This window comes from Cololabis saira, chromosome 15 (genome assembly GCF_033807715.1).
Source record: "Cololabis saira isolate AMF1-May2022 chromosome 15, fColSai1.1, whole genome shotgun sequence".
Lineage (NCBI taxonomy): Eukaryota > Metazoa > Chordata > Actinopteri > Beloniformes > Belonidae > Cololabis > Cololabis saira.
This window is the reverse complement of record NC_084601.1, coordinates 42,309,866-42,331,727: the sequence shown is the minus strand read 5'-3', so window position 1 is coordinate 42,331,727 and position 21,862 is coordinate 42,309,866. Positions and strand designations below refer to the sequence as shown.

At 45.7% G+C, this 21,862-nt stretch overlaps 2 protein-coding genes and 3 non-coding genes across 5 annotated transcripts in view; 4 read left to right on the top strand and 1 right to left on the bottom strand.

The window, feature by feature from the left end:
- LOC133460955 (zinc finger protein 665-like) overlaps positions 1-21,862 on the top strand; it is a 210,970-nt gene that overhangs the window by 32,500 nt on the left and 156,608 nt on the right. The gene's annotated exons all lie outside the window — the stretch shown is intronic.
- Positions 12,801-12,872, top strand: trnaw-cca (transfer RNA tryptophan (anticodon CCA)). The gene has a single exon. It is a non-coding gene; the product is annotated as a tRNA-Trp (tRNA).
- Positions 13,229-13,310, top strand: trnas-cga (transfer RNA serine (anticodon CGA)). Its single transcript has one exon. It is a non-coding gene; the product is annotated as a tRNA-Ser (tRNA).
- On the top strand, positions 14,016-14,089 carry trnat-agu (transfer RNA threonine (anticodon AGU)). Its single transcript has one exon. It is a non-coding gene; the product is annotated as a tRNA-Thr (tRNA).
- On the bottom strand, positions 17,742-20,920 carry LOC133461373 (zinc finger protein 665-like). The gene is made up of 2 exons (XM_061742261.1): positions 20,890-20,920; positions 17,742-19,136 (listed from the first exon to the last, which is right to left on the bottom strand). The coding sequence occupies exons 1-2, from the start codon at positions 20,918-20,920 to the stop codon at positions 17,842-17,844; spliced, it is 1,326 nt and encodes a 441-aa protein (XP_061598245.1). The 3' UTR covers positions 17,742-17,841.

The window sequence follows — 21,862 nt, the reverse complement described above, 5'->3', positions numbered from 1 at the left end:
CATCACCTCTGAGATACTGACACACCTTTCTGATGCTGGCTACAGTGCTGACAACATACGTAGTCAGTGTTATGATGGGGCTTCTGTGATGAGTGGGGTAAGAGGTGGTGTACAAGCTCTGCTCCAAAAGAAGCTTGATAGATATGTCCCATATATCCACTGCTTCAACCACCAACTGCACCTAGTAGTTGTGCATGCCATGCAGAGTGAACCATGTGCAAAAAGATTTTTTGACCTCTCTAGTTCACTCTACAAGTTTTTTCAGCACCACCATGTGTCCAAGAAATATGATGCACCTCATCTTAAAAGGCTGCTTGAAATCCGATGGACAAGCCACTATGAGGTGACAAGGTGCATTGTTGAAAATCAAGACCATATTCTCAGTATCCTATCTGAGATGACAGAGGATGATGCTGCTGCAGTTGACCTGTGCACTGAGGCATCAGGCCTGCAATGTCAAATTAAGAGGCATCACTTCTTTGAGACTGGAAAGTTTCTAGTGCGGGTGCTTGGTGTCTTGAAACCAGCAAATGCAATTCTACAGGCTCAGTCTGTGGATATGTGCAGTGCCTCTGAGGTTGTAGGTGCAGCACTGGAGTCCCTAAAAAACATTCGGGAAGATGATTATTGGGCAGAGTTATCTCAGGTGGTGGCAGGAGATGATTCACATCCTCCAAAGAGAAGGAGAACAATGAGCAAACACCTTGGTCAAAGTGTTGTTCTCTCAACTGTGGGCCATACAGACTCTGATGATCCTACCCTTAATCCCCATCAATCTCTGAAAAGATCTCTGCTCAACATCCTTGACAGGGCCATTTCAGAAATGGAAACTAGATTTTCACAGAGAAATGTTGACTTGATGAAAGCCATATCTAGTCTTGCACCCAAATCTAGTGCATTTCTAGATTCAACACAGTTGCACCCTCTGGCTGTGCTGGCTGGCACAGTGGCAGACAATGCAAGTCTGAAAAATGAAATCCTTGTGGCAAAACAGATGTTGCTCAAGAAATGTCCAAATGAATCAGACCTGTCCACTGTGTGTAAACACCTGCAGGAATACAGGGAAGCCTTTCCTGAGTTGCATAAATTGTATGTAACAGCCCTGGTAATTGGTGTGTCTTCAGCAGCATGTGAGAGTTCCTTCTCCACATTGTCACGGGTTCTAACCCCCTATCGTCGCACCATGTTACACAAGAGAAAGAGGAATCTGGTGATCTTGGCCCATGAGAAGTCTATCACAAATAACTTGGACATGGATGAGTTTGTGAGAGTTTTTGCAAAGGGAAACAGGAGACTGCCGTTGTAGAGTGGAGTGGAGGGAAAAAAGAAGAGTGGAGAGGAGTGAGAGAAATGAGAGAGGAGTGGAGAGAAAGGAGTTTTTTGAGCTGTTAAGCTGCCAACAAAAAAACAAAAAAAAACAAAAAAAAACAACAAAACAAAAAAAAACAAAAAAACAAAAAAAACAAAAAAACGAAAAAAAAAAAAGTTCTACTGTATATCTGTTGTGTTTTATATATTTGTTTGAGAAGATTTTTTATTATTATTCATAAGACTACCTTTCAGTTTTGTAAATATTGACTATAGTCTGTGAGGTTAACATATACCGGTATTTGAGAATTAGGCCATCCAGTTAAAATAAATGTTGTTGGTTGATAAAATCTGGATGAAGGATGTTTTATTTTATTTCATTTTATTCATTTATTTTATTTTTATTTTTCAGTTTCCCCCCCCTGAGGGATTGCCACCTTATTGTGGTCAGGGGGTTTGCGTGCCTCAGTGACCTTAAGAGCTATACCAGCAGGAGCTTAGTCTTCAGGTGGGACACCCAAGTTGGACAGGTCTGAAGGTAGAGGCCTGACAAAGTGCAATCCGCTTCTCCAGGTTGGGGTTGGACACATAGCAAAAGACCCATTTCAATGAAGAAAGCATCGTTACTATAAGCACAGAAAAAAAAGTCGTGGAGCATGATGTGTACACATGATGCCCCCTTCACATTTCTGACTGCCCCCTCATATATGCATGCCTAGAACCGGCCCTGTCGCCATCTCTTGTTTGACACGAGATGTACATCCTTGAAAAAAGACCACAGTCACTCTTCAGTGCAGCAAGTTGTGCCTTCTCTTTTGACTTGACCTTGACAGGTGGCCTGCTGAACAGTGGCAACTTGTTCTTTGGAAGAGGATGTGTGATAGGTGTTGTAGGAATCATTACTTGTAGCTATCAAGATAGGTGATATCCTTTAAATTAGAAAGCTGAAATTTATGCTGTGTTCAATCATTCAACTGACTTAGCTCACAAATTACTATGTAATTTTAAACATTCACAACATTACTGATAATGTTCAGTTTACCTGTTAGAGGTTTGTCAGAATATTCATGTCATAATATTCCTGCCAGAAGTTGTCTCTCCTCCAGACTGTAACATTAGTTGTTAGCCTCAGCTGCTCAGGTGTCATCCACCCTACTGACAACTCTAATGGAATTAGCTACTGATAGAGGGCCACCTGGACCTGGAGGTAGTTCTAATGCTAGAAATACAATCACTACACATCATCATAGTTAATAATAACAGATAGTAAAAAGTTATAGGGCATATGGATACAAATACATATTTATTGCGTTTTTTACATATTTTTTTTTTACCTTGACCTTAAATAAAATGCATTTTCTTGAATTCTATTGGTCTCAAAGATATCACCAGCTGACTGGGCACCCAAAAATCAGTAGGAAATGACACCTTAAATGTTATTCTACTGCGCTTGGTTCCAAAGTTAAGCATTTTTCAATATTCTTGGCGGCCGTTTTGAATTTGACCTCTCCAGGGCCTCAGGGGTCAGATCTGACTGTCCTCCACATCTGAAAATAAACCTCATGGTATCATCTAACAGTGGAACAGTAGAAGTTTCATGCTTTTTTCAAAAAGTGCACAATACTTCTTGTTTTGGGGGATATGCCGCTGTACTATTATCTGTGTCTGTTGTTGCAAACTTATTGTTTAGATATCCGCCACATCAAATGAGTTGATACGTTGTGGCTGATGCTCTATCCAGAGCACCTTATTCTTAATCATGTAACTGTGCCATTTATTGTTTGATCTCTCCGGTCTTCTGTGTCTTTCTTTTCGCTGTCGCTCTTAAATGCTTTTCCAGGCGCCGGAATTGCTGGGTTGCAGCGTGGGGGTTGGTTTGCTGACCGGGGAAGGCAACGAAATTGGTCAGTTTGAATTGTACTGCAATTTATTAATTTCATGTAACTAGTGACGGTGGTTAAGTGTTTTAGTTTTGTGCAATGTAGTTGTGCCCTTTCCGGGGTTCCAGTGGGAACCCCGTTTTTATGGGGGGGGGGTGACAACCCCTCCATCCACTAGTTGTCCCTGCCTTTTCTGCTGCTGTGTTTTCCTTTGCAGGAAGCAGGGTGGAGAGGTCGCCTGATTAGGTTATGACCCACACCGGGCCCAGGTATTTAAAAGGCTTCACTCCTGCTTGGCTCTCTCTCTGGTCTGGTCGGGCACAGCTGCTGCTGTTTGGATTTTGTTTGTTTTTTCCACACATTCATACATGCTCACACTACTGATTACTGACTTATCTTAGTACATTATCTTTTGTTAATAAATTTACTTTTATTATACTGTCATCCTCGTCTCGTCTCCCTCCTTGTCGCTGCCTATGACCTATATGGCTGTGACATGTGGGGGCTCGTCTAGTTAATTCGGTGACGTCAGATCAGCTGTAGCTGTAGTAAGCGGTGCGCCTGGTTTTTATGAATGAGTTACGCAGCCGGTTTTGTTGGGAGACGTTTGACTAGCGTGGTAAGTCTGTTTGTTTTGGTTTGGGTAAGCGGCCAAGTCTGTTCTGAGGAGATTGTTTTGTGCCAGGCTGTGTTGTGCTGATGGTGTTTTTTAGGCACTGAGTTTGTGGGGTCCTGTGTGTGCCCAGCCGTATTAAGTCGCTGTTGCTTCTGTCCCTGTTAGGCTTAAGAGCGAGTTCCCTTTGGAGTTCGTTTTGGGGGGTGTTCGTGTGGTGTGAAAGTGGCTGGAGCAGTTGTCTCGGGGGCACATCCGCAGCTGCAGGTGAGTTGCCATTTAGTGGTTGCTTTGCCGGGCTGACGGGCTTTAGTGCGTAAATACCCACCACCAAATACCTGAAGACTAGGGAGGAGCTTAGCTAGATTCTGATTAGGCAGTTAGAGGGACGGGGCTACCGTGACGTTTTGGCTGTGGGGGGACTGTGTGAGCTCAATGTTCTACAGGTTAAGCACTGCAGGTTGTCTTTTTTGCATTGGTTTGTATAGTCTGTGTTTGGACAGGTAATTGGGCTGGTTGATAACCATGGCTAGTGTGGAGGATTTTTTGAAAGCTCCATCAGGGGAGTCTTTGGAGTAATACACACGTGATCAGTTGTTGAGGATTGCTGACCATTTCAGGTTGGAAGTGAGTGATAAACGGAGTAAGGATAGCATTAAAGCTATTATTAAGGCTAATCTGTCTGATGTGGGTATTATCAATCCTGGTAAATTGCAGGCTGCCGGTCCTGTGGTGGAATCTGTTGTGTCTGCTGATGCTGGGTTAACTTTTGAACAGAGAGAGAGATTGCTTCTGCTGCAGACTGAACTCAAAAGGCTGGAGGTGGAGGCGTGTAGACTGACCTCAGGTGGCGCTGGTGCAGGCCATGCTCTTTCAGCTGTTCCTGGTAGATCAGCCTCTAGTTCTTTTGATGTTGCCAGTAATATGCGTTTAGTTCCCCAGTTTTGTGAGCGGGATCCAGATATATTTTTTTCGCTGTTTGAGCGTGTTGCTGAGGGTAGAGAGTGGTCAGATTTAGATCGCACACTGCTTTTGCAATGTGTTTTAACTGGTAAAGCGCAGGAAGCCTACTCTGCTCTCTCAGTAGGTGAAAGTAAGGTGTATGCAACTGTGAGCTCTGAGTTGCCTTTTTCTGAGGAAACTAGTACTTGAGATTATGTTCTGATGCGAGGGATGGGGTTAACGGTGTTGCCGGTTCCATTGCATCATCTAGTGTTGAACTGTGGGTTGGTTCGGGGTGACGTCACCATGGGTGTGCGCCCTGCACTGCCGATTGAGGGTGTGGACATTATTTTAGGTAACGACCTTGCTGGTAGCCGTGTGTGGGCTGATGGTGTGCCACCTCCACCCATAGTAACATCTTCACCTGTTGTTACAGGAAAACTAGATGAGAGTGCTCAATGCTTTCCTGAGGTTTTTACAGCCTGTGCAGTGACTCGAGCTATGTGCCGTGCAGAGTCAGAGTCTGAGCCTGAACTTGAGGGTGGGGGACCAGGGGAGAGTGAGATTTCTCTGTGGACATCCCTGACTCTTTGTTGTCTGTTTCTCGCAGTGACCTGCTGGTGGAGCAGAGGGCAGATCCCTCTCTGAGCCAGTTGTTTGACCGAGTTCTCACTGTTGAGGAGGCTAGGAGCGCAGTACGTGGTTACTTGCTGCAGGATGGATTGTTGGTGAGGAAATGGTTGCTGCATGGGGAAAACTTTGTTGGTGACCCGGTCTGGCAGATTGTTGTTCCTTCAAAGTTCCGCAGTGAGGTGCTGAGGGCTTCTCATGATCAGTCTGGGCACCTGGGAGTCCGCAAAACGTATGATTACATTCTGCAATACTTTTTCTGGCCTCAGTTAAAGAGGGATGTGTCCAGGTACATTAAAACATGTCATATATGTCAGATGACAGGAAAGCCAAATCAGAGTATTAAGCCAGCTCCTCTGTGCCCTATTCCAGCAATAGCGCAGCCATTTGAACATCTGATTATTGACTGTGTTGGTCCTTTACCTCGTTCCAAGTCTGGTAGCAACTATTTGCTTACAGTAATGTGTCAGAGCACAAGGTATCCAGCTGCATATCCATTGCGTACCATTACTGGTAGGTCTGTGGTGAAGGCTCTGACACAGTTCATTTCCACCTTTGGCATCCCAAAAGTGATTCAGAGTGATCAGGGCTCTAATTTTTCATCTCATTTGTTTGCTCAGGTTCTGAAACAGTTACATGTTAAACATAACCAGGCTTCTGCGTACCATGCTCAGAGCCAAGGGGCTCTGGAAAGATTTCACCAGACCCTGAAGTCTCTGTTGCGTGGCTACTGTGTTGAATTGAATCAGGACTGGGAGCAAGGGCTGCCGTGGCTTCTGTTAGCTGCTCGAGAGGTTGTGCAGGAAAGCACCGGTTTTAGCCCAAATGAGCTTGTGTTTGGACACACAGTGCGTGGGCCACTTACTCTGTTGCATGATGCTGTGGGGCAATCAGAACCACCTAGTAATTTGATTGACTATGTCAATGGTTTTCGGCACCGATTGTACGTGGCTGGGGAGATGGCTAGGGAGAAGTTAACCTCTTCCCAGGGGAAAATGAAGCGTCTTTATGACCGCCAAGCTGAGCACCGTCAGTTTAGTCCTGGTGATCAGGTACTTGCATTGTTGCCAATTGCCAGTTCCCCTTTTCAAGCCAAGTTTACTGGCCCGTTTACAGTTTTACGCCAGCTGTCAGACCTAAATTACCTGTTGTCGACACCACGGCGTAGGAAATCAACCCAACTTTGCCATGTAAATTTACTGAAACCTTATTACACTCGGGAGTCACAGTTCTCTGCATCTAGTGGTGAGCGGCAGAAAGAGTCTGTTAAATCGGTGGCTGCTGCTGTGGGAAGTTATGTGTTTCTATCTGTGCCAGAGGATGATGGGGTTACTCCACCGGATGAGTGTGTTGCGTGGCAGGCTAAAGAACTCTGAAACCTTGAAAAATCTGGAGTTTCTGTTTGGTCATCTGTCTGAGGAGAGGGGCGCTGAGTTGTCGGCTCTGATTAATGGTTATAGTACAGCGGATTACCAAAAAACTGTGCACTTTTTGAAAAAAGCATGAAACTTCTACCACTGTTAGATGATACCATGAGGTTTATTTTCAGATGTGGAGGACAGTCAGATCTGACCCCTGAGGCCCTGGAGAGGTCAAATTCAAAACGTCCGCCAAAAATATTGAAAAATGCTTAACTTCGGAACCAAGCGCAGTAGAAGAACATTTAAGATGTCATTTCCCACTAATTTCTAGGTGCCTATTCAGTTGGTGATACTTTTGAGACCAATTGAATTCAACAAAATGCCTTCAGATCAATGTCAAGGTCAATTTATCCAGACAAAGGGAGGCGAAAGACGGAGAAAGGTGGTTTATTTCCCAAATAATGAAAGTAACAAGTGATTTTTTTTATGATGACAAGAATTATTATAATAACTTATATTAATACAGCACCTGTCATAAAACCTACTGTAAGGTTGCATAACAATCAAACAAACAATCAATAATGGATCACATAATGGAAATCAAATTTCTTAGTCATGAAGGACTAAACCCTAACACAATCTCCCGAACAAAAACAGAGATCAGTACACGCAAGTGCAGCTTTGACACATGTGCACCGTCCAGTGCACCCTTTGCGGCAGTTACACCGGATCAGCTCATGGCAAGATTTTGATGCTTCAGGGAGAGCTGTCCAGAATGGCTGCCACCCAGTGGATTCTTTTCTCCAACCCCAGTCAGATGGGTCTGGGATGTTTGGATCCAAGACCAGTGACTGGTTCCATAGGTTGGCCTGAAAGCAAGTCCTCTTGATGTGCTCCTTGAGGGCTGCCTGGGTTGGAGGGATGTTCTCCAAAGTCCTGGACTTCTGGGAGAAAAGATATTTCCTGGCATCGTTTACCTCCATGCATGCACTGGTTTGGTCGTACATCAGCACCACAAATCGTTCGATCAGTGACCTTGATCCTTCACTGACCTCACTTGGCATGGCCAGGAGTTCCTGCAGAGCATCAGTGACCTCTGGGAAAGAATTCCAAGTCTCCCAGGCTGTCTTCTTTCCTCGGCCAGCAAATGCAGACACAGTGTCACACCCAGTGAAAGCATGAAAGACGGGGAGAGTCAGGCACTTGGCAGGAATCATTGTGGCAACAATTTGGTGAATAGGAATGTACCTGAAGCTCGGTCCAACACCAAAGGCAACCCACAGCTCATCAGGAGCTATTTTGCTGAAAGAAGACACTGCCAATACAACCACATCTGTATCAACTGTACGTATGGTCACCTTCTTACAACCCTTCTGCACAGCATCTGCCGCGTGCAGAAGTAGCCGAGTGTCAGCCTCCTCTTGCAGGCATGGGGCAAGGCAGGCCACACATGAGTGTAAGTAAGAGAGCAGAGCACTCCAGTTCCATCAGTTGCATACTGTTCCTTGCCCTGTGCAACAGGCAGGCAAATGGCTTCTCGTGTCAGGAAAGAAAACAACTCTGTTTTGTTGTCATCGCATCGAAGGAAGTCCTTCCAGTTCTTGGGCATCGCATTAAGGGATGCCACTCTTCTCCTCATGCCCTTCCCCCTTTTATGCCTTGTTGAGGCTTTCAGACTGGCAGATAAGTATACATCCCAAACAAGGTCAACACGGGAGCTTACATCAAGTTGAGCAGAGATGTATGGTGCAAAAACAGTTTCACCATACTCTTGGAATGTTCTTGATGTATTTGGATTCAGCATTTGAACCACAGCTGCACCATCTAAAATAACTGCATCAGCCACGGGGACACTCTTGTTTTCGGGCAGATTTGACTCCAGACATCGAAGCAGATCAGCTTTAACCCCAAGCCGAAGTTTTCCTCCACTTGACAGAGCTGGGGTGCTGCCTGGTTTTCATGGGAAAAGAAATTGTTGATGTCGCCATCTCTTGTTTGACACGAGATGTACATCCTTGAAAAAAGACCACAGTCACTCTTCAGTGCAGCAAGTTGTGCCTTCTCGTTTGACTTGACCTTGACAGGTGGCCTGCTGAACAGTGGCAACTTGTTCTTTGGAAGAGGATGTGTGATAGGTGTTGTAGGAATCATTACTTGTAGCTATCAAGATAGGTGATATCCTTTAAATTAGAAAGCTGAAATTTATGCTGTGTTCAATCATTCAACTGACTTAGCTCACAAATTACTACGTAATTTTAAACATTCACAACATTACTGATAATGTTCAGTTTACCTGTTAGAGGTTTGTCAGAATATTCATGTCAGAATATTCCTGCCAGAAGTTGTCTCTCCTCCAGACTGTAACGTTAGTTGTTAGCCTCAGCTGCTCAGGTGTCATCCACCCTACTGACAACTCTAATGGAATTAGCTACTGATAGAGGGCCACCTGGACCTGGAGGTAGTTCTAATGCTAGAAATAAAATCACTACACATCATCATAGTTAATAATAACAGATAGTAAAAAGTTATAGGGCATATGGATACAAATACATATTTATTGCGTTTTTTACATATTTTTTTTTTACCTTGACCTTAAATAAAATGCATTTTCTTGAATTCTATTGGTCTCAAAGATATCACCAGCTGACTGGGCACCCAAAAATCAGTAGGAAATGACACCTTAAATGTTATTCTACTGCGCTTGGTTCCAAAGTTAAGCATTTTTCAATATTCTTGGCGGCCATTTTGAATTTGACCTCTCCAGGGCCTCAGGGGTCAGATCTGACTGTCCTCCACATCTGAAAATAAACCTCATGGTATCATCTAACAGTGGTAGAAGTTTCATGCTTTTTTCAAAAAGTGCACAGTTTTTTGGTAATCCGCTGTACTATAACCATTAATCAGAGCCGACAACTCAGCGCCCCTCTCCTCAGACAGATGACCAAACAGAAACTCCAGATTTTTCAAGGTTTCAGAGTTCTTTAGCCTGCCACGCAACACACTCATCCGGTGGAGTAACCCCATCATCCTCTGGCACAGATAGAAACACATAACTTCCCACAGCAGCAGCCACCGATTTAACAGACTCTTTCTGCCGCTCACCACTAGATGCAGAGAACTGTGACTCCCGAGTGTAATAAGGTTTCAGTAAATTTACATGGCAAAGTTGGGTTGATTTCCTATGCCGTGGTGTCGACAACAGGTAATTTAGGTCTGACAGCTGGCGTAAAACTGTAAACGGGCCAGTAAACTTGGCTTGAAAAGGGGAACTGGCAATTGGCAACAATGCAAGTACCTGATCACCAGGACTAAACTGACGGTGCTCAGCTTGGCGGTCATAAAGACGCTTCATTTTCCCCTGGGAAGAGTTTAACTTCTCCCTAGCCATCTCCCCAGCCACGTACAATCGGTGCCGAAAACCATTGACATAGTCAATCAAATTACTAGGTGGTTCTGATTGCCCCACAGCATCATGCAACAGAGTAAGTGGCCCACTGTTCAGTTTACCTGTTAGAGGTTTGTCAGAATATTCATGTCATAATATTCCTGCCAGAAGTTGTCTCTCCTCCAGACTGTAACGTTAGTTGTTAGCCTCAGCTGCTCAGGTGTCATCCACCCTACTGACAACTCTAATGGAATTAGCTACTGATAGAGGGCCACCTGGACCTGGAGGTAGTTCTAATGCTAGAAATAAAATCACTACACATCATCATAGTTAATAATAACAGATAGTAAAAAGTTATAGGGCATATGGATACAAATACATATTTATTGCGTTTTTTACATATTTTTTTTTTACCTTGATCTTAAATAAAATGCATTTTCTTGAATTCTATTGGTCTCAAAGATATCACCAGCTGACTGGGCACCCAAAAATCAGTAGGAAATGACACCTTAAATGTTATTCTACTGCGCTTGGTTCCAAAGTTAAGCATTTTTCAATATTCTTGGCGGCCATTTTGAATTTGACCTCTCCAGGGCCTCAGGGGTCAGATCTGACTGTCCTCTGTTGTGTTCTTAAACCAGCATTGAAGCAGTAATTATCTCCAGACCAACTGTGCAGTAAGAACTCTGTTTATTAAACTCTTCTTCGGCAGCCAACTCAGTGAATACAAATACAGCCTGGCGCCACAGCGCCCCCTCATGGTAACATGTCTCAAGAACTCCCATAGAAATAAACCATATTGGTAATCAACATACAATAATACCACATCTCCCCTTTCTAGAGAACAAAGTGTAGACTACCTTTGTCTCATCAGACCTTAGAGGATTATTCTGCCTCTTTTGAAGAAAGGTCTGTTCCTGTCTAAATCTTGAACAGAAGAACCTGTAAACATAGACTTTGTAGTGGTTATTCAATCTAATGTAATCAAACAATTACTGTTTCTTACATTCTCCAGCATTAACTTAAAGTGCTCAAAACTACCCAAAATAACAGTAATATAAATGTCCATAACATACAATAAAATAGAGGTTCCTTTTTTTTTTTCAATATTCTTATTTCAGGTTTTATATTTTCTGTGCATGTCAGTTTACAAGTTAAGCCTACTAGGTTTAACGATGGCTCTCCCAGACCTAGTTCTGGGAGTAGGAGTCCCTGCAGGTGAGACTTGGGGTAACATAGCAGGTGACCCGGATGCCTGTGTTGGAGATGACTCTGGCATCTGCTGCGGCGGTGATGAACCTCTGTTTTGTGTAGGTGAGTGTAGAGGTATTAGGTGCTGACGGTTTCGTCTCACCACCCCCTGTGGTAAACCCACCAAGTATGACCTCGGAGTAGTGTGGTGCTGGAGTACAGTTCCAGATAACTTCGCGTTGGTTACCCATACCCGCTGTCCTGGTGACAAGTCACTGAGGGCTTGGGCACGGTGACGCCTGTTGTAGTTTCCAGCATCTGCCAACTCTTTCTCCTTTTCTTTCCTGGTGAACGTGACACTGTCAGGCAGTGCAGGATCCAGCTGAGAGGGAAGAGTCGGCACCGTAGTGCGAAGACGTCGGCCCATAAGGAGCTGAGCCGGACTGTACCCACTCTGGAGAGGTGTGGCCCTATAAGAGAGTAGAGCCAGATAGGGGTCTGCTGATTTCTTCAGGAGATTTTTCACAGTCTGGACCGCCCGTTCCTCCACATCTGAAAATAAACCTCATGGTATCATCTAACAGTGGAACAGTAGAAGTTTCATGCTTTTTTCAAAAAGTGCACAATACTTCTTGTTTTGGGGGATATGCCGCTGTACTATTATCTGTGTCTGTTGTTGCAAACTTATTGTTTAGATATCCGCCACATCAAATGAGTTGATACGTTGTGGCTGATGCTCTATCCAGAGCACCTTATTCTTAATCATGTAACTGTGCCATTTATTGTTTGATCTCTCCGGTCTTCTGTGTCTTTCTTTTCGCTGTCGCTCTTAAATGCTTTTCCAGGCGCCGGAATTGCTGGGTTGCAGCGTGGGGGTTGGTTTGCTGACCGGGGAAGGCAACGAAATTGGTCAGTTTGAATTGTACTGCAATTTATTAATTTCATGTAACTAGTGACGGTGGTTAAGTGTTTTAGTTTTGTGCAATGTAGTTGTGCCCTTTCCGGGGTTCCAGTGGGAACCCCGTTTTTATGGGGGGGGGGTGTGACAACCCCTCCATCCGCTAGTTGTCCCTGCCTTTTCTGCTGCTGTGTTTTCCTTTGCAGGAATCAGGGTGGAGAGGTCGCCTGATTAGGTGATGACCCACAACTGGGTCCGGTGTGGGTCTCTCTTTAAAACGCTTCACTCCTGCTTGGCTCTCTCTCTGGTCTGGTCGGGCACAGCTGCTGCTGTTTGGATTTTGTTTGTTTTTTCCACACATTCATACATGCTCACACTACTGATTACTGACTTATCTTAGTTCATTATCTTTTGTTAATAAATGTACTTTTATTATACTGTCATCCTCGTCTCGTCTCCCTCCTTGTCGCTGCCTATGAGCCGGGCTGTGACAATACACACACACTTTGATCTACTTCAAATCATGTTTCTCTAGTGTGCCCTCTATGATTAGATTTGTGTTAGTTAAACAACCTCAGACTGTGTCAGAAAAGGCTCTGTGGCGCAATGGTAGCGCGTCTGACTCCAGATCAGAAGGTTGTGTGTTCAACTCACATCAGGGTCATAATGAACTTTCAGTTTTTTAATTATCCATCCTCACGAGTTCACCAACCAGACAAACTTTAGCTGCAACAGAAAACTTTGATATGTACCTGGAATTGTTCAAGTCTGCATAATCACCTGACTTGATGAAAAGAGGAACAAAAGATAATCTTTCAAAAAAAGGAATTTCATTTGTTTATCAGGAGACACAAGGCGAGTTTATTTGTATACCACATTTCATGTACAATTTAAAGTGATTTAATAGCAACATTTAAAAAAATGAGGAGAAACATATGTGTCAAAGTGATAAAGTAAAATCATCCAGTTTTAAAAAGTCTCTAAATTGTCTGATTCTGCAGATTCACACACATAGGAGTGGTTGTTGTGGCCGAGTGGTTAAGGCGATGGACTCGAAATCCGTTGGGGATTCCCCGCGCAGGTTCCAATCCTGCCAACAACGATTAGTATTTGAATGGGGAAAAAAAGGCTTCTTAAATCTTGTCTTAACCTCAGACAAAACTGATTTAAAACTCATCCATCAGGGGCCTCATGTACAAAGAGTGTACGTGCACCACTTTCTACGCTTACGGTTGGATGTTCAAAAAGTGATTGAACGTGAAAAGTTGTGGTCCTTCACGCAGATGTTAATTCTGGCTTACGCACATTTCTGAGGTTTTGTCTTATGGCGACACTCAATGGGGATGCAGTGAAGTCCAACATATGAGGAAAAGTGACTTCAACAACAAGTTCACTACCACACATGAAGGGCACGACAGTCCCCACATCACCAAATAAGTTACACAGGAGTCGAAATGCAACAATTTCACAATTAACCACATGGTCTGAACATAAAACTAAAGGTTGGTGCAAAACAATGTATAACACTAATCCCACTGTCAGCCTTGGCTCTGTTAGAGGACACTGCTGATGGCAGGATGCAGTACGGAGTCTTTAGGGACCACTCTGCTGGTCCAGGATGAAGACTGGATCATCAGCTCATTTTACTCCATGCAAGGATTCACATTTAAATCCATGCACTCTTTGTACATGAGGCGCCAGGTGCTGGAAGTCAATCTGGCCTTGCAGCAGAAGATGCTGAAACATCCAAATGAGGTTCTGGAGAGACGTGTTCCAAAACGAGACGAGGTAACTGAGAGGTTACAGAGGCCCTGTGGCTTAGTTGGTCAAAGCACCTGTCTAGTAAACAGGAGATCCTGGGTTCAAATCCCAGCAGAGCCTCTAAACTCATCTGTCTTTGGAGGAGAGAAAGATTAGAGATGTCTCATTCATTCATAGTTCAACCGTGGTGGTGAAATGGTAAAATGACATGTAGCTTAATAAAGAAAGAAAATCACATTGAAGTTTTCTAAACCGAAGTTAGTCAAAGTCAAAGTAGCTTTATTATCGATTCATCACATGTCAGACATACAAAGAATAGAGGACGTTTCCCACTTCCCTCGGTGAAACATATAAAGTGCGCAGGCACAACAGATAAAGATTTAAAAAAGAGTTCACATATACACTACACACAAACGCTGTTAAATACAGAAAATGCACATTTCAAATATTTTTCAAACATGAGCAACGAGAGGCTCCTCAGTCTCTCTGTGAGCGTCGTCGCTCTGACGGATCTGGTCCTGTTGACGACTAAAAAAAGGCTCCACGGAGCAACTTGTAACAGGCAATGCTATCAGAATACGATGCAAACAGTTAATCTTGGATAAAACATCTTTGTCGCAGGAGTCTAAGACTTCAATAATGGACGGGAACTCATGTCCGCCATCCACCTTCCGTTTGATGAGTTGTCTGAAGGCTGATTTATGGTTCTGCGTTACACCGACGCAGAGCCTACGGCGTAGGGTACGCGGCGACGCACACCGTACGTTGTGCGTCGCCGCGTACCCTACGCCGTCGATTTAACGCAGAACCATCATTTAGGTTTAACAGTCCAGCTGCCGCGACACATCGCCTGACGGGGGGTTTTACATGCAAAAATAAGATTTTTTATTTTGAATTATTTTGAACATCATGATTACATACTAATAGCCTAGATTTAGAATACAACATGTTAGTGAGACTATACCAAAAAACAAAAAAAAAAGCATCACATTTTTGGGTGTGCCAGCTGTCTCTGTGGGTGGCACTGGCACACCCTGGCACACCCGTGGTTACGCCACTGGTTTGTGGGCATTATTACATTGGCGGGCGTTACACACGTAATCTTAAAGTGAAGCGTAGAAGAAGAAGTTATATTCTTCTACCACTGCATTTGCACCTAGCTTGTGGCCTCTACTTTATTCATTCTCGCAAATATGCTCAATTGGCTGAAATCAGGGAAAATATCAGGTGGGACATCTAAAATCAAAGTTAGTGATGAAGGAGGAGAGGAACCAAGACAGAGTGAGGAATCGGAGAAAACAGAGGAGATAATCGCAACGGATCCGGGAGAAGAAAAAGCGTAAGAATCAGAAAATGATCAGGAGGTCTGGGGACGTAGCAGGCGGGTCAGGAGGTCTGGGGGCGTAGCAGGCGGGTCAGGAGGTCTGGGGACGTAGCAGGCGGGTCAGGAGGTCGGTCTGGGGGCGTAGCAGGCGGGTCAGGAGGTCTGTCTGGGGGCGTAGCAGACGGGTCAGGAGGTCTGTCTGGGGGCGTAGCAGGCGGGTCAGGAGGTCTGTCTGGGGGCGTAGCAGGCGGGTCAGGAGGTCGGTCTGGGGGCGTAGGAGGTCGGTCTGGGGGCGTAGCAGGCGGGTCAGGAGGTCGGTCTGGGGGCGTAGCAGGCGGGTCAGGAGGTCTGGGGGCGTAGCAGGCGGGTCAGGAGGTCTGTCTGGGGGCGTAGCAGGCGGGTCAGGAGGTCGGTCTGGGGGCGTAGCAGGCCGGTCAGGAGGTCGGCCTGGGGGCGTAGCAGGCGGGTCAGGAGGTCGGTCTGTGGGCGTAGGAGGCGGGTCAGGAGGTCTGGGGGCGCAGCAGGCGGGTCAGGAGGTCTGGGGGCGTAGCAGGCGGGTCAGGAGGTCTGGGGGCGTAGCAGGCGGGTCAGGAGGTCTCGGGCGTAGCCGGGTCCTCGGTGCTGGCTGAGGGGGTTCTGGGACCACCGGCGGAGCCAGAACAGGGGGCGATGCGTCCAGGACCACTGCCGGAGCCGGAAAAGGGGGCGATGCGTCCAGGACCACCGGCGGAGCCGGAACAGGGGCCAATGCGTCCAGGACCACTGCCGGAGCCGGAACAGGGGGCGATGCGTCCAGGACCACCGCTAAAGCCGGGACAGGGGGCGATGCGTCCAGGACTACCTCCGGAGCCGGAACAGGGGGCGATGCGTCCAGGACCACCGCTAAAGCCGGAACAGGGGGCGATGCGTCCAGGACCACCTCCGGAGCCGGAACAGGGGGCGATGCGTCCAGGACCACCGGCGGAGCCGGAACAGGGGCCAATGCGTCCAGGACCACCGCCGGAGCCGGAACAGGGGGCGATGCGTCCAGGACCACCGCTGGAGCCGGAACAGGAAGCGATGCGTCCAGGACCACCACTAGAGCCGGAACAGGGGGCGATGCGTCCAGGACCACCGCTAGAGCAGGAACAGGGGGCGATGCGTCCAGGACCACCGCTAGAGCCGGAACAGGGGGCAATGCGTCCAGGACCACTGCCGGAGCCGGAACAGGCTGGGACTGCCGCCGCCGTCTTTTCTCCTGAAGCTGGAGACTCCTGGGCCCATTTCAAGCCAGGTGTGTTCCCTAGAAAGGGGAAAGAGACTGGGGTGGGTCCGGGACCACCTCGGGAACAGCAACAGGCTGGCGCTGGCGGCATGTCCCTGTCCCCTTCAACATACGGTGGTAGGACGCCACTCTGTGGGAGCTCCCACAGATCCATGTTCTTTCCTGGTGGGTCCATGCTGGCTGGGTTCATACTTTTGGCCAGATTGTACTGTCACGGCTCAAAAGTCAGAGAACCCAAATGAACAACATCAAACGGAGTATCAGAGTCCAAGAGGCTTTAATCAGGTCAGAGGTAGGCAGGAGTCAAAAACCGGGAAGACAGGCAGATCAGGAAGACAAATCCAAAGGAGCAGGCAAAAATCCAAAAACCGGGAATCAGGCAAAGTCACAGGCAAGCAGGCAGAAACAGACAGAATCAGGAATGCTCGAAAGCTAGGCATGAACGCTAGACAATCTGGCAACTGGCATGTGGAAATGGGCCGGTATATAAAGGGGAACTGATGATCATGGGAACCAGGTGTGCAGATGGGCGGGGAAGCACAGGTGAGGGGAAAGAGAAGATGTCTGGTTGATGAGGGTGGCAGGATCTGGAACGACAGGAGAGTGATCATGGAAAAAACCTATCCCCAACTGGGAAACCATGACAGGTTGTAGAAGATGAATTCAGCAGGTTTCCTTCTGTGATGTCCGACTGGTGAAATGAATGGTGATGACTTCCTGTCCACTACATAATCTGTGTGAAAGTCATGGAAAGACGTATGAAACATCATAGGATGAACCTGCAGTAGCAACACTTCAGCCAGTGGTGGCAGTGGCTCGGGGTGGAGAGGAGGAAGAGATGTTAGAGATGCGCTAATGTAGTGTTTGTGGAATAGTTAATGCTATAATTAGATTACATTCTGTATCTCAGAATGGTGTAACAATAAATTTGTGCTTTTTGCAGATATATGGATTTTGTCCATCCATCCATCTTCATCCACTTGATGTGGGACTGGTTAGCGGGGGCAGCAGTCTGAGCAGAGATGTCCAGACTTCCCTCACCCCACACATTTCCTCCAGCTCTTCTGGAGGGATCCAGAGACGTTCCCAAGTCAGCCAAAAGACATTCCCTCCGGTGTGTCCTGGCTCTTCTCCTGGTGGGACATGCCAGGAACACCTTCCCAGGAGGTGTCCAGGGGGCATCATATGTTAGTCTTTCAAGTTTTAGGTATGACGTTGTCTGATTATTTTGCTTTTTGTGCTGAGGTGTTTTTTGCAATTCCACACTTCATACTGATCAAATCTTTAGAGTTTATCACTCGTGTGAGTACGTTGGTGCTTCTTTAGCTGACTTGATGTGGTAAAAGCTGCCTCACACTGTTCACATCTGAACGGTTTATCTCCAGTGTGAATACGTTGGTGAGTCCTTAGATGGATTTGTTGGGTAAAAGATGCTCCACACTGATCACATCTGAACGGTTTATCTCCAGTGTGAATACGTTGGTGAATCCTTAGACTATCTAGTCTGGAAAAAGCTGCTCCACACTGATCACATCTGAACGGTTTATCTCCAGTGTGAATACGTTGGTGAATCTTTAGCTTTCCTGACTCAGTAAAAGCTGCTCCACACTGATCACATCTAAACGGTTTTTCTGCAGTGTGAATACGTTGGTGAATCTTTAGCTTTCCTGACTCAGTAAAAGCTGCTCCACACTGATCACACCTAAATGGTTTTTCTCCAGTGTGAATACGTTGGTGAGTCATTAGATTACCTGATGTGGTAAAAGCTGTTCCACACTGATCACACCTAAACGGTTTATCTCCAGTGTGAATACGTTGGTGAGTCATTAGACTACCTCGTTGGGTAAAAGCTGCTCCACACTGATCACATCTGAACGGTTTATCTCCAGTGTGAATACGTTGGTGAGTCCTTAGATGACCTTGTTGGGTAAAAGCTGCTCCACACTGATCACACCTAAATGGTTTATCTCCAGTGTGAATACGTTGGTGAATCTTTAGCTTTCCTGACTCAGTAAAAGCTGCTCCACACTGATCACATCTAAACGGTTTTTCTGCAGTGTGAATACGTTGGTGAATCTTTAGCTTTCCTGACTCAGTAAAAGCTGCTCCACACTGATCACACCTAAATGGTTTTTCTCCAGTGTGAATACGTTGGTGAGTCATTAGATTACCTGATGTGGTAAAAGCTGTTCCACACTGATCACACCTAAACGGTTTATCTCCAGTGTGAATACGTTGGTGAGTCATTAGATTACCTGATGTGGTAAAAGCTGTTCCACACTGATCACACCTAAACGGTTTATCTCCAGTGTGAATACGTTGGTGAGTCCTTAGATTGCCTTGTTGGGTAAAAGATGCTCCACACTGATCACACCTAAAAGGTTTATCTCCAGTGTGAATACGTTGGTGAGTCCTTAGATTGCCTTGTTGGGTAAAAAATGCTCCACACTGATCACACCTAAACGGTTTATCTCCAGTGTGAATACGTTGGTGAATCTTTAGCTTTCCTGACGCAGTAAAAGCTGCCTCACACTGATCACATCTAAATGTTTTTTCTCCAGTGTGAATACGTTGGTGAGTCCTTAGATGACTTTGGGGTAAATCCACAAAGAATAGATTGCGCCCGCAAATAGCGCTGTGAATTGCGCTGCATTAGCGCCCGCAATTTGCCCCGCTTTAAGGTCCTATTCATAAAAGATTTTGCTCTAATGATATACCGGCGCAAACACGCCCATAAAGTTTTGCGGCTGAGTGCAATTTGCACTTGTCTGAGTGAGCGGAGCTGTTTCCAGTGTTCTCCGTATTTCAGCACACAGATTGGTCCATAATGAAAACTGCAGAGAGCACAATAGCCTCAACTTTCACGTATTTGTACTAGTATTTCGCATGCAGATAGATAGATAGATAGATAGATAGATAGATAGATAGATAGATAGATAGATAGATAGATAGATAGATAGATAGATAGATAGATAGATAGATAGATAGATAGATAGATAGATAGATAGATAGATAGATAGATAGATAGATAGATAGAAAAGACCTCAGTGTCTGTATGACATAAGCTAATGAAATGTCAAATGTTAAGAGGCTGTGCGCATTTACGCACAAGGCACAGCACCAGTAACTTCATTAACACTGGATCGGGATCAGATCAGGATCTAATGGTAATTCATGTTCTTTGTTTTGCTACACGTATGAAAGCTGTATGTGTACACTCACTGTATGAAAGCGATACGAAAACGGCCCCGCAGCCCCGCTTCACCCCCCGCTCCCCCTCCTCCTGTCCCGTCTCCCCTCAGAGCTGCTCAGGGCGGGTTTATGGTTCTGCGTTCCTTTAACGCAGAGCCTACGGCGTAGGTGCGCGTCGCCGCGTACCCTACGCCGTAGGCTCTGCGTCGTTTTAACGCGGGACCCTAATTTAGGCACCATACACCTGCACGTAAAGGTTTCACAAACTCATATATATGAAACAAAAATCTGAGTCCCTTTAGGGGCTCCGTGGGGCTCCCTAAACCCAGCCCCTCATTTGTTCTGTCCTAAAGTGTGAGGAGGTTCCCCGCATGTCACCACGGCAGCAGCAGCAGCAGCACCAGAGTCCTGACTGACTGAGCTTCACACAGAGGGACACGATCAGCGCTATTTTAATTTTTAATAATTTTATTATTATTAATTTTATTATTTTAAGTCTGATATATGTTGTGATATGTGATGACATTATTAAGCTGTTAAACACACACATTCTAGATTATGTTTATATGGTGGAATTGTTTGTAATAAAGCAGCCCCTACTGTATGGATGAATCCTGAGCTCCTGTTATTTTTATTTTTAAATCCGAGATAAGTCCACAACCCCACTTGATCTGACTGTGTACAGTCATGTCTGACTGTAGATTTCACCCTTAATATCATTCAGTATCACACAGGCTTGAATGACATTGAGAGAGAGAAACAGCGAGACGGGGAGTGAGGAGTTTGCGCGCAGTTTAATACACGCTTCTGAAAGACGGTATTTGCTCCACTATTTTTGCGTGTGGCAAATAGCCCTGGCCTTTGTGAATTAGGTGCTTTTTGCAATGAGGCTTATTTGCATAGAAAGGGGGCAATTTTGCGCCGAATTACCTAATTTGCATGCATGCAAATGGTACCGGCGCAGACTGCCACTATTTGCTTGGCAGCGCAGTTTGAGGTGCAATTCGCCCTTTGCGGGTGCTTTGTGAATTAGACGCTCTCTTTTTGTCTCATTTGCACCGGTTTAGCGGCCGCAAAAGCCGCGCAATCCTTTTGTGGATTTGGCCCTTTGTTGGGTAAAAGCTGCTCCACACTGATCACAACTGAACGGGTTATCTCCAGTGTGAATCATCTTATGTTTTCTCAGACCTGATGAAGTGGTGAAGACTTTCTTGCAGTGATCACAACGGAAACTTGTGGGTCTCTCTTTGCCTTTATGTTTCTGTAAGTACAGAGAAGAAGAATTAAATCATCTTGTTGGCCGACTCACAAAAGCTTTTCAGTTTCTATAAAGTGCTGTCCGTCTAAAGTGCTGTTATTGACAGCCAGAAACCTTCTGATGAAACATCTCAGTACGTCAAATCAAAAGTGTAAATGGTTAAAGCTACTAACACGAAAACCATCAAAATAGTTCATTAATAGGGATGGGTATTGATAAGATCTTCCAACCATTTTTCATTCTGCTTAACAATTCGGTTTTTATCGATTCCCTTATCAATTCTCATTTGGGAAAAAAAGAGTAAAGAAAGAAAAAATTCCTACAGATACAATAGGGCCTTCGCACTGTAAGTGCTCGGGCCCTAAAAATGTCATACATTCTGGATTCATCGAGCTTCTCTCAGATCCCGGGGGAGGCGGGGGACATCGAGTCCGAGTGGACCAAGTTTGGGCGGTCCTGGAGGCAAAAACCCGGGTCTGAGAGGAGTTCGGTGAGAGCATGGAGGAAGACTTTCGGTCGGCCTCGAGGAAATTCTGGAGGACCGTTCGGCGCCTCAGAAGGGGGAAGCAGTAAGACCGCAAGCTGGATGCGATTCTTGAACAGAATCGCAGGCTAGCGGCGGTCTTTGAGCTCTTTGGCAAGATGGATCTTGGAGAAGTTGGAAGCTCGGCTTGGCGGGAATTGATCACAATTCGTCTGTTTGGAGTCGCCATTGAGGAACCAGAGACTTAAGGCAGACGGAAAAGGCAAGGCAAATTTATTTACTGGAGTCTGCCTGTTTCTTTTAAATATAATTGTTGATTCTATAATGTGACCTTGACAGGGCAGCTTGGCCCGCTGCACCAGTCACAATCT